Source organism: Colossoma macropomum, unplaced genomic scaffold (genome assembly GCF_904425465.1).
Source record: "Colossoma macropomum unplaced genomic scaffold, Colossoma_macropomum, whole genome shotgun sequence".
Classification (NCBI taxonomy): domain Eukaryota; kingdom Metazoa; phylum Chordata; class Actinopteri; order Characiformes; family Serrasalmidae; genus Colossoma; species Colossoma macropomum.
The window spans coordinates 116997-129700 of record NW_023494794.1 but is presented as its reverse complement, the minus strand read 5'-3'; the positions used below and the strand labels follow the sequence as shown (position 1 = coordinate 129700).

General features: G+C 38.3%; 1 protein-coding gene across 2 annotated transcripts; it reads right to left on the bottom strand.

Moving 5' to 3' along the window:
• Positions 1-2: 2 nt before the first annotated feature.
• On the bottom strand, positions 3-11604 carry bicdl2 (BICD family like cargo adaptor 2). Of its 2 annotated transcripts, XM_036579809.1 has the most exons (10): positions 11494-11604; positions 9141-9557; positions 6286-6501; positions 5140-5256; positions 3997-4143; positions 3045-3191; positions 2494-2568; positions 1906-1988; positions 1573-1687; positions 3-449 (listed from the first exon to the last, which is right to left on the bottom strand). In XM_036579809.1, exons 2-10 carry the CDS (start codon positions 9399-9401, stop codon positions 267-269), a joined length of 1344 nt encoding a protein of 447 aa, XP_036435702.1. In that variant the 5' UTR covers positions 9402-9557; positions 11494-11604; the 3' UTR covers positions 3-266. The 2 variants fall into 2 exon arrangements, with proteins under 2 accessions (XP_036435702.1, XP_036435703.1); XM_036579810.1 differs by lacking the exon at positions 3045-3191.
• Positions 11605-12704: the final 1100 nt, after the last annotated feature.

Below are 12704 nucleotides of genomic sequence, written 5' to 3'. Positions count from 1 at the left end.
AGTTCACAACTGTCAGTGTTGTTTTGATATTAAACATTTATGTGACAGATGCAATATAAGCAATTGAATGAGCATATTATAAATTCCATGAGAAAATATACCATATTTAGTCTATGTTTGTCTTATTTACACTCCTGAACAACAACAACAACAACAACAACAACATAATAATAATAATAATAATAATAATAATAACAAAAAATTGTAGGAAAATGCTCTTACAGCAGTTTCATGTACTTTACTCTTTTCTCTTTCCATCTAAATGTTTATTCCCCACCAAAAAAAGAGGAGAAAAAGCTTTTCTTCCCCTCCTCTCTTGATAAACGAAGGGATTTGCTTGTGCGACTGCCTCTTTGGAATGGCGATTGCGTTTTTTCCTTCTCCTTCTCTCTTTGCCTCTCTTGCTCTTGGAGCTGCACCTGTTGACAGATCACTAGCCGCATGTCCTCCTGGAGAAATGACAATGAGAAGTAAAAAAAGACATTAGTATGAGACTTTCCACAAAGTGTGAACCTGTTTTGTCCCACCATGAAGTTTTGAAGAATGCACACACTCTATATAAAAAAAAACAAAAAAAACACCTCATTACCAGAAAAGGGGGAAAATACCTCAATTAAGAACATTAGCAGTTTTGCTCTTATAACACAAATCTTCAAAAACTACTACCACTGTCAGGGCAAGACACCCCTTACCTAAAGCAAGAAGCTCCTCAAAGTGAATCTTGCATCTACGTTTTACAGAATGTATTGTGTAAGTACAATACTGAAATACATCATATTTAAAATTGAAAGGAAAGCCTCTTATGTCCTAGTGGTTTTACTTCATTTTAATAAACTATGGCAAAAAACAAATGTCACTGTGGCTCATTAATTAAATTATCGTTGTGATTATATTATTTACATAATCATATGTAAATTAATTTGATGGTATTATTATTATTATTATTATTATTATTATTACCACCACCACCATCATCTTCAGGAATAGTAGTAGGAGTAGTTTGGCAACAGTAATACCAGTGAAAATGTAAACAAAACAAAAGTATTCAAAGCAACAAGCAAGTTAAAGGTGCTGCTAGATAGACAGCCTACAGCCCACATTCAGTGACTGTGACTTTATGACAAAATAATAATCTTATTTTACCCTTCAAAACCACACAAACCACACGTACTGCTGTACTGCTTTCTCCACAACGCTGACAGTGATGTGTTCTTAACAAATTATTATAGAAAAAAATAGATCAGCTGACCCAAAAAATATTCTGCCTCAATTAATCCCAGGAATGTGATAAATGTGTCATTTCTCCTGCAGATTATGGTAACAGGATTGAACACATTGTGGGACATAAACTAAACAAACAACTATTTTAAATAAGCTAAAAGTTAAAATAAGCTAATAATGCAAATCAGTATTTTCACCATAAGCAACATCACTCAAACTCACAAAAAAGGCATAAAACTGTGCATGAACTTTTTGAAAGTTTACTATGGGATAGACAAGGCATTGTATTGGTTGAAGTTCTTGGAACATCTCACACACAAACATTGCCGAAGAAAACAACAGTTCACCGACCTGCCATGACTCCACCTCCTGAGACAGTGCCACCTTGTGTTTGATGGTGTTCAGGAGCTGCTGGTTGAGGGAGTCTCGTTCCTGTCGAGCCAGAATGATCTCTTCCTCCAGAGCACTGTGTTGGCAACAAAGCAAAACAACACGGAGCATTGGGCAACAATCCTTCAGACCGTCATTATCACACCCCACATAACAGCGTCTTATTCATTGGGCCAGTTCAAAAGAACTTAATCTTGATCAGTGCTATTTGAAAACAGGAATGCGAAAAATACAAAAATGCATGTAATGTGATGCCACACCCCCTAGCACGATTTCTCTGAGGTCATCTCTTACCTGTACGTTGGTTTGCCAGGAGAACTGCGGAATGGCTTCAATTCTTCTGTCAGTGTTTCTAATTCAGCTTGGCTGGTCTCCAGCTATTAAAAAACATAAGGAGCTTTGGACGTAGTACTCAGTTGAACATGACATAACAGTTCAACACAAAGGTGGGAGGTATGGCACATATATAATATCGCAATATTTTAACACATTTTCAGAATAAACGATATGTCACATTTATTTTATCAGAACCAGTAGTGCTACATTTAAAAAATGCATTTTCTATTCAATATTTAGCACTAAATCCAGCTAAACGGGACTAATTTTGCTGTTTATAATGAAACATGCAGTTGGTCAGTGTTCTACAAGTGCTGACTGATATACATGATATGTTCAGAAAAGCATATTGTATTGTGACATAACTTCGCACAATAACAATAGTATATTATCTATCTATCTATATATATATATATATATATAGATATAGATATAGATATAGATATATATATAGATATAGATATAGATATATAGTGTCATATTGCCCAGCCCTAGTTCAACATGACCCACATTTTAAATAATTAGCATTATAAATGTGGAACAAACCTCTTTACTCAGCCTCTGAATCTCCTCCTCTTTCTCTTGTAAGATAGCAGAGTGGGCCAAGATAGTTTCTTTAGCCTGTTGAAACAAATTGCATACAATGACTAAATGTAATAATCTCAAGCAAGATGCTGCATTTTATGAATTATAACCACCAATATTTACTCAGCATAAACAGAGAGAGAGCTGGGTCTGCATGAGAAAGAGACACTTAAAGGAATATTTCACTGATTTTAAACATTAGCTATTTTGCCATTGATGGGTAAATAAAGCCACTAAAAACACCTAAACTGCAGAGTCACATCAATGCCACCTTTAGAAAGACCAATAAATACTTCTCATTCTGTTAGTAACCCTACCATGTAGCTCCAGATGTTCAGTTTGTTAGTCAGTCTGGGCTACAATCTGTATCTGAAAACCAATATAGTGGACCTATTAGGTAGGTGGAGCTCTAAATATCTAGTGAATGGAATGACAAAGCAGGGATTTCTACTAAAACGCATGGTGAGTGAACTTTAGATGCCACTTTAGATACACTCTCCTACAGGCACTACCTGGGACTGCTGGAGTTCATTCTGGAGGGACAGAGGGAAGCAGGTGGTCTCTCCGAGGCTGGCCTCCTCCCCCAGAGCCTGCACCCTCTGCTGGAGGCTCCGATTCATGGTGCGCAGCTGGAACACCACACTGTGTTCCTGTTCCAGCTGTGAAAGAACCGCAGACGGTGAGCCTGAGGTTACATACAAAACCAAGCCTTCCCTTTCCTTTTCATGCTGGGGAGAATTATACTCTGAGGAGGTGACTTTGAAATGGTGCATATCGCTGCCGTCAGAACAGAACCTTGTATCTCCAAAATGGTAACTTTACAGGAGAAGGAAAAACCATACTTTACTTTTAATGCAAGTCAATGGAACCAGAATTTTTTCCAAGTAATTTTGGGCCATTTCTTTTGTTCCATTCATCATAAGATTTTCACGCAATGTAAAGGACAACAGGTATTTTCAAATGATGTCAAAATCTGAAAAACGACAAAATGGAGATGAGGTTTTGTTCCGACAGCAGAGACATGCCAGTTGCTGACGTACTATACTTATAGAATGTAAACTCTATCATATGTATGAATGAATGAATTTTAAAATAAATCATGTGTACACGAATCAGCATTTGCACTGAATTGATTAGGACGAGTTCTACAGCCTATTTAGATTACTAATTTTTCTCTATTAGTTCATGATAGTCAGGAATATCTTCAGATATCTGACTAATAGCACAATCTAAGGTAAAAGGAACTGAGCGATTCTACTCTGTCGCTTCTTCTACTTTGATTCTCACAACTGTGACCGCATGAAACTGCATTAAGGGATGCAGCATTCTATTTTTCAGTATAAGCTGATCTCGTGTTATCAGGGACGGATGGCTCCCCTACTAACAGTATTGCCTTTTCCTTTTTCTCTTGCTCTCTCTCTCTCTCTTTCTCTCTCTCTCTCTCTGTCTCCCTGTCTTCCGTACCTCTGTCTCCTTTTCTTTCAGGTTGGTCTGCAGTTCGAGGACTCTCTCTCGGAGTCCTTCCCTCTCAGTCCTCAGCCTCTCATTGTCCTCCTGCGTTGACTTCAGCCGCTGGTCCATATTTGAAAAGCGTTCCTGTAGAACTCTGTTCTGCTCAACAAGAAGGTACAACTGTGTGAGCGGGACCACCGTCTTATTTAGCACACATACCAGCTCCAGTCAACAGTTTGGTTACACCTACAGAAAGAGTCTTTCCTATATTCACCATTTTCCACACTTTGCAATAACAGTGAACACAGCAGAACTATGAAATGACACAAATGTAACTCTGCAATGACACCTGATGATGGCATTCTCTCAATCAGAGATCTTGTTGGCTGATGAAAACCACTAGCTTGACGCCAGGGCAAAAATGTTGTTGTTTTTTTTTGTTAAAAATGTATATTTTGGAAATAATAAATTAATTTTTTAATACAATAAAAACCTGTAGTATAGTCATATGCAAAAGTTTGGCCACCTCGGTCAAAATAATGTGTTTATTTGATTTTCTTTTTTACTGAAAATAAATTAACACCCTCTACAGAGAATTTATGCACAATTACTGTTTGTTTGATGTACTTAATGCACTTTTTAGGAGCCATTCACGCAGATGTCCAGGTAGTTTTAGGGGGTTTAGAACCATATTTTATGCAACTGTACATCCATTAAACACCAAAAAGGTTCAGTCCTTATTTTAAATATTATGTCAATATTAGCAAACAATCATGTATTATGTTTTTAATTACGCATTAGAAAACATGTTTGTTGAGGTATAGTTGGCATAATGCTCTTTATACTACTGTTCTGATTGTCCTTTAGTTGTACAGCACTATGGACTTATTTCACGGACATTAATTAAGGCTAGTCTTGGATTAAATTGCATGCTCATTGGTGTTTTACCATAAATTTGGCCATTTAGACCAGGATTAGGCTTAATCTGGGTCTGGAAAACAGGCCCAAAGTACTATGCATGTTGCAACAGAAACATTTTTATTGTGGGGTGTACATATATCCTCGGTTAAACCATGCACTATCGGTGATTTCTTACAGGAAAACCTTTCTGGTCCCAGGATTAGACACCATTTGATTATGGTTTTGTTTATATACCTCTGCTTGCAGGCTGTCCAACCGAGCTGAGTTTAATGACCGGCTGAAACTTGTGTCCTCCATCTCCTCTTTTAAAGAGCGCAGCTCAAGACGCAAAGAGTGCTCCAAAGACACCGCCTGAGACAGAGAATGAGAACAAAAATAAAGGAAACATGCCTCGCTACAAATGTTTTCAGCAACTGACTTTAGACCTTCATTCTTTAGGAGGAAATAACCAAACCTGCTTTTCTGCATTCCAGCTATACACTTACTGTGTGCTGCACAGCAAGGTGTTACAAAACCATTAGAGTCATTCACTCACAGCAGTGGAATGTAGTTTTCCACAGAGATATATTCTTGTGTCCACCTGCCTAATATTTTAGAGCAGCATTTCTTAATGCAGTCATATTAAATGTTCTTAAAGTGATAGTTTGGCAGAAAATGTGGACACTTTTCATCTTGCCCCAAATGTAGTTGATCAGCCATGTTTGTATGGTGTCTGCAGTTTGCTTCTTTAGTTCTACACTGGAGCTACAAGGCTAATGTGGCTAACAAGTACTAGCAGATTATAGTTATGACACTATGCAAACTGCATGCCTAAACGGTCATACACTATTGCCCTGAGTAGCTCAGTAATCTCAAACAGACTTGCTTATGGGGCTTCTGACACTGAATGACACACTGTTTTCTACACAAATGGATGAAAATACAGCACCAAGACGCTGCTACTGTTTTTTTACGCTTGACAACTTTTGTTTCTTATTATAGATAACAATGTCAACAGTGCCAGAAATCATATAAGCAAGTCTATGTGTCATTATTTAACAAATCAACAGGGTAAAAAGGAAAGTGTGTGATAATTTAGGCTTGCACTTTACACAATGGTGTTTGTAAGCGTCCATTACGTGTACTACATTAGCCTCATAGCTCCAGTGCAAAACTAAAGAATTAAACTTCAGATACCAAACATGTCTTGGCTGAACTACATCTGAGGACAGGGGAAAACTGCAAATTTGATTTTTGGTTAAACTATCACTTTAACCGTTTGGTTCAGGTATGCTGGGAGAGAGAAAACATGGACTGACTGGTGAGCTGCTTATGACCTAATCTGAAAAAGTTGCCTTACACCCTCACTGGCTACAAACACTCTTCTGGTCATGTGGTCACCTCTGCTAGCTGCTCCACCAGTTTCTGGTTGTGAGCAGACAGCTGGGCCAGCTGCTCGCTCTCCTCACGGCGCCGATCGCGGCCATGACTGTGCTTCTGTTCCAGCTGCTCACGTAGAGATGTGATGTCAGCCTGGAGCTCTGCCTCCTTCTGCCCTGCCTCCAGTTCTCGCACCTCTAAGTGGCGCTGTAACGTGTGTTTCTCCTGCTGTAAGGCCTGAAAGCACGCACACATGCACACATACAGTTTTATTGCTATACTACAGACTTTGTCAAACATTTGGGGCTATTTTGCCTTCTTTGTCTATGTTTTCAGTTTACTAATTATTATATTCTGTAAGACTCAGCTTCATGTTAATCAAAGCGTTTAGGTGTGCAGAGCAGGTTTTCGTCTAAATAATGGCAGTAGGGGTGTGCAATATGATGATGTACTATTGTTATTGTGATAAATTCACGTCACGATATGCTTTTCTCAGTATATCATAGGTATAACCAGTAGTTGTAGAACACTGAACAATGGCATATGTATACTTATGATAAAAAAAAGGACAGATTTAGACCAATTATTGGGCCTAAATTATGACATTATCTGCCACATAAATAACTGCAATTAACAAATTGACTGTCTTTTTTGTTTATTGTATACAACTATTAAGGCACGGGCCTAAAGTGGCCATATTAGCTGATTAGATATTTTGCTCCCTTGCTGTTGATATATAGTAGCTCCTAACTGACGACAGAAACAGCTCACTGACTTCTAAAGGTGTTCGAGCACCAGTCAGTTCTAGCACCAGTGTTCTAGCATTGTTCAGAACTTTCCTTTTGAAACTGTTTTAGCCCAAAAGGTGGCTTAAGCATGTAAAAGGTTTGAGTGCTGAGGAGTGCTCACATCAGAACACGGGGGATAAATGTGTGGATTCTAATTATGTAATCTAATCACAACGTGTCACAAATATTAATATTTTCTCCATGTATTTTCTCTATGTAGTCTATTTATGTTAGTCGTCTATATAAGTTACGGACACCTGGAAAGCATGCTTATTTGTATTAAAATCATTCTGAAACACTAGGCGACCTTTTCACAGGCAGTGTAGCTGGTATGAGCAACCAATTATCTAAAGCCTAATGATCCTTCAAATTATCTAGCAGCATGGCTTGATGGGATGGGTGTAACTGCATGCCGTTCTCACCCATGTGATTGTGTCAGAGACACCAAATTTCCTACCTGTGATCATTGGGATGGGCAATAGCAAGTTATACATAGGCTAGTATCCCAAAACTAACACCAAATGTTTCTTGCACACACAAAAATGGGAAATCTTACAGATTTGTACAGTGAAAGTTTCTAAATAAAGACCTTATACATGATTTTTTTTTGCATTAGTCTGGAATAATTACTTTAGAATAATAAAGGTTGCACTCCTGAAGAAATAACAGATGTTTCAAGATATTACAGATGTTAAATGAGACCTATGCACTCTCTATATACCTGCTAATGTGCATATACATTTCTGTCCAACATGTTCATTTACAGTTTTTTTCACTTTTTCTGTATTAAATATAAATTTAATTTCATTAAAACAAATCACATTACATCATATTTCTATTTACATATAAATACATATGTCTATTACTATTTTTACAAAGGGAAACATCAGTGTTGCTACTTCACTGTACTGATACTTCATTAATCCATCTATTCCTGCTCATCAACCACTCTAATGAGCAGGAAATCCAGCAGGCCAATGCCATTACATTTCTATTTGCAAAGCTGCGGTCCCACTCACAGACCCAATTCATATGAATGCAAAACAGAGCTGACCATGGTTTCCAGTGAAGCTAAACATGCTGCTGATTAAGGTGGTGCAATATGGCAAAAACATGAGCCAGCAACAAGAAGGTTGTGGGTTCAAAACTCAAGACTGAGTCCTTGGACAAGATAAAAGCCTGGACAGAGTGAGGCAGCAAAATGATAGGTTTCTCCCGGTACAATAAATAAAGGATAACATATGATGCTTTAAGACATTTTCTTTATATTCCTGTCACAAAATTCTGTTTTTCAGAGGTTGGAATGGACAATATCGTTACTGTCCCCCACTGACAGGAAAAGGAAAAGAACATTCATAACTTTTAATGGAAGTTACTGTACAGGGAGTTCATTCCAGTTAATTTCATGGCATTTCTTTTAGTCCATTCATCATGAAAGTTTCATACAATGTAAAGGACAGCTGCTGTGTTCAAATGATGTAGAAAAATAATTTAAAAAATACTGGAGATACATTTTTTCTTTGTTTTTTTCCAGCGATGATATGCAGAAGCAAAACAGCAGTGCCTTAAAAAATGCTACCAAAAATGCTTAGAATACATATCACTGTTGTCGGAAGAAAAATCTCCAAAATGAATAACTTTACAGGATAGGGAATAAACCTACTTTACTTTTAATATAAGTCAATGGAACAAGACCCCCCTGCCCCAAGTAATTATGGGTCATTTCTTTTAGTACATTCATCATGAAATTTACATACAATGTAAAGGGAAACAGGTATTTTCAAATAATGGAGATACAATGTCTTTCTCCGACAACAGCGATATGCTTTTCAGTTGTATTTACAGAAAAAATGAATTAAAAAGGAACAGGAACAATAAAAACGAACAGCTTGTAAAAATACACTAGTAAAATAAGATAATGTTATAATGGGCTGACAACCCATCAGCTACTTGTTGCTATGCAGCTTTTGCAGTGTCTGGGTACTGATTGTTGTTTACAGGCTCTCTAATTAGTCTAAATCTATGTTTATGACTTTTTTAATGCCTTTTTTTCTGTCTGTGTTTAAGATTCAGAAAACCTTTCCTAACCTCCATGTCTCTCCTCATCTGCTCCAGCTGAGCTTCTAGCACCTCGTTCCTCTCCAGCAGGGCCTGGCCCACTTCAGCCGCCAGGATCAGGTCCTTCTCCAGCATGGTGGTGCTGCTGTCGCCCTCGGGGGAGGCCAATAAGTCATTTGGCCTGACGCCTCGGCCCATGATGCGATGCCTGGAGGGTGTTGATGAGGAGAAGGGGAAGAAAGAGTCCTCCAGGCTGGGAGAGGGGAGGCTCTCTTTCCTGGTTGAAATCATTCGTGCTTTGTGTTTGTTTCACGCTGGTTTGGTACCCCCAAGGCCTTCCTCGCTGTTTCTGGTCATCCGGTTATCAGATGTAATCCCATCCTCAGCTTTCAGGGGCAAAGAGTGAGGCCCTCATCTTGTATCTGAATTAGGTTAGCAGGTCAAAATCTGAACATATGAAAGCGAGCAAAAAACAGAAGTAAGAAGGCAGTCAGCCCAGAACACAGCAGAATATGACCAGAGTGACAGGAAAAGTTTGTGGCTCATATCGATATCAATTTTAAGGGGCTAAAATTTGGCCTATGCAGTTTTAGATTTACATTATAGACGTTAGGTTTGGGTACATTTTACAGCAAACTTTTATAGCAAATTTTATTTTTCTTATTTTAGCCATGATGGGGTTTTGTTTTGTCAAAATGTACCAGCTCAGCCTGTATTGTTATGACACACACCTTTAAAATAGGTGGTTCTTCGAGGATTCTTTAGAAAAGGCAATGATTATTAGCGTGGCTGTCCAAAAAAACCTTGTGTCTCCATTTTTGTTAATTTTACATTTTCTGCATTATTTGAATACAGCAGCTCTTCTTTACATTGTGTGAAAATATCATGATGAATCCAAAATCACCTGGATTCACCTGAAATAAAACTTGTATTAAAGTTAAGAAAGTTGTCTTTTCTTGTGAATTTACTGTTTTGGGGATACATGTTCTCTGGACAGCAACGATACAAGACCACGACAGCCCAAAGAACCATCTAAATGAGTAAAGATGGAGAAAGTGTTGTATATGGTTCTTTGAAATACCTTAGAAAATAAAAATGGTTCTATATAGCACCAAAAGAGTTCCACTATCAACTTTTTTGGCAGTATATAGAATGGTTTAAGCCAACAACTGAGTAAAGTTATACAGGAGGAAAACAAATTAATTATCACTGTCAAAAATGATAAATCCATGGGTCATCAGTATCAGCCAATATTATCAGCTAACTGATACTGGCAGCCTCTAAATCAATCAATTTTATTTGCCATATACATTAACCAGGGTCAGGTATTAACCAAGTGTCAGGGGCAAAAAAGCCCCTAAAAGGTACAAAGAAGAAGAAGAAGAAGAAGAAGAAGAAGAAGAAGAAGAAGAAGAAGAAGAAGACGACGACGACTATTAGGAATCTTGAGGGTTGATCACAACATTTGAACACATCCATATGCTGCACCTTCAATCTACAATCCAAAATATAATCCACATATCTTAGGTTAAATTTAGCAGCTGTATGGCAATTAGACTGTACATGAATATAAACAGGCAAAGTGCCTGAAATGAGATGCTACTGGCAAGTCAAAGAGATGCTACACATAACTGTGAACAAACTGAAGTGTACTGGTAGCTAATTGGCTCAGATTTCTCAGATCTACGCTGTCCTGAAAAAGCTAACCCAGAAAACAGGCCAAGAAAGATAATATACTTCAGCCTCAGAGCATTTCTATTGTTGTCTGTGAGCTCCTTTTGTGGAAGGGACCAAAATAACAAGAGCTGTAGTGTTTCCCACATTCCACGAGTCATTTAAGTCTCCTCAGTGACCAGCTACACCCCTGCATGTCTGCCAGACTGGTTTTCTGTTCCTGTGATCGTGCATGACTGGGCTTGCTCAATCTAAAGTCACTGCTAATGAACCTGTTAAGGGCTAGGCTAAACGGCCATTTCTCAGCTGGCCAATGTAACACCTGTAAAAGTCCAGGATGAGTCCAGGCTAGTTCCCTCTTCTCCTGTTGATCAAGGAAGCAAGCTATGGCAGCTATCATGAACTAGTTGTGCTTTAAACCAGCACCTGTTTGGCTAAAGTGCAGCAAAGTTTGTTCAGCTTCTTGTTCAAATCAAACATTTAAGCCAGAATACAAAACAATTTGTCCTTATCAGGTGAACTAGTTGTAGCTTAATATTCTACAATAACTTCTAAGGTGTTAGCCTTACCAGTACTGGACACATATTGGTACACATGTTCATGATCAAGGTGTAACATCTGCAGTCAAATTCTATAATTTCATCAAATGTTGTAGTTTGATACTTGGAAAAAAACAGATCTACTGCCAACTCAGCCTTGTTTTTCTTACCTGGGAAGTTCCTGCTTGGCTCCCAGCATGAATGGCACCAGGGAAGCACTGCTGGTTTCCTTGGAGCCTGTGAGCCAATGTTCAGCAGTTAATGGCCGTGCTACACCCACCACTGATGACCTCAGCAGATGGGAGGGGTCGAAAGATTTCATGCAAATGTGGTGGGAAGGTGCTTCACACAGGTGACGAAGGTAATACAAAAGCCTTTCAGGTGAGGTCGCTTGAGAAAACCACACTGTAAAACCATGAATGGCCCCATTATTCTTGGTTCTTACCCAAGTTCTTGGCCGAAATCAACCACAGTAGAGCTGGATTGACATTTTCTGCCTGTATGTTTTTATTACATACACAACAAAAAGCTGTGCATTAGTCTGCTGCCAAAAACTGGCAACATTTGAGCCAGAGAATCAAATGTATGTGACTGTCAGGTGAGCATATTCTTTAGATGTGAAGAAAGAACTGACCTATGGTAAAAAAAAACAAAAGACAACAACAACAACAACAACAACAAAAAACACAACAATAACAGAACACAACTTATTCCAGCTTCTTATTAAATTTTTATTTTTCCGTTCCACCTTAAATGGTGCAGCAGCCACATTCTGGCGCCTACAGAATGTACAATACAAATGCCAGAATTTAAGGTGGAATGTAAAATTGTCAAAGAAGCTAATTTAAGCTTTATTACAAAAGCCTTTCTTTATGGGTTGATATCACAGTGTCAAGGATCCTAATGGTGTATCAGGTGTACTGGGACTACAGATTCTTCCCAGATATGTTTGATTTTCTGGTTTCCTGAAGGGATCCAAAGGAGGAAACTAGTGGTGTCTAATGTTAACCATTAAGCCAATTTCCAATACAAAGCAAGGTTTATCTATTAATTAGTAAATCCTAATGTCTTTTTTCCATAGGGCAGGCAAACATGCTCATTTCTGCCACCTTGTGGTTGTGGCAAAATTCTTCTGTAGCTTAAACAGAGACATTTCTGGAAATAACCGCCAAATACTACAGTTTCAAAGAAACTTTAATCCGTGCTCAAAGATTCAGAGTCATTTGTTACATTTCTTAGCATCACTGGCGATGTCATTCATAAGTAGACTCAACTAAAACGTGTCCAGAGAAACCACAGTAGCTCCCTTGAGGAGCTCAGCCTGTTTGTTGATTTTCTGCTCTGTGAGAAGATGGCTTGTTCAACCCCTGGCATGGTCTCC

Coding starts and splice junctions, on each gene's coding strand:
- bicdl2 (XM_036579809.1), bottom strand. CDS start 9,401: ATGATTTCAACCAGGAAAGAGAGCCTCCCCTCTCCCAGCCTGGAGGAC. Junction 1,989..2,493: donor TTCAGAGGCTGAGTAAAGAG/GTTTGTTCCACA, acceptor GTTTTTTAATAG/CTGGAGACCAGCCAAGCTGA. Junction 1,688..1,905: donor CCTGGCAAACCAACGTACAG/GTAAGAGATGAC, acceptor TTGCCAACACAG/TGCTCTGGAGGAAGAGATCA.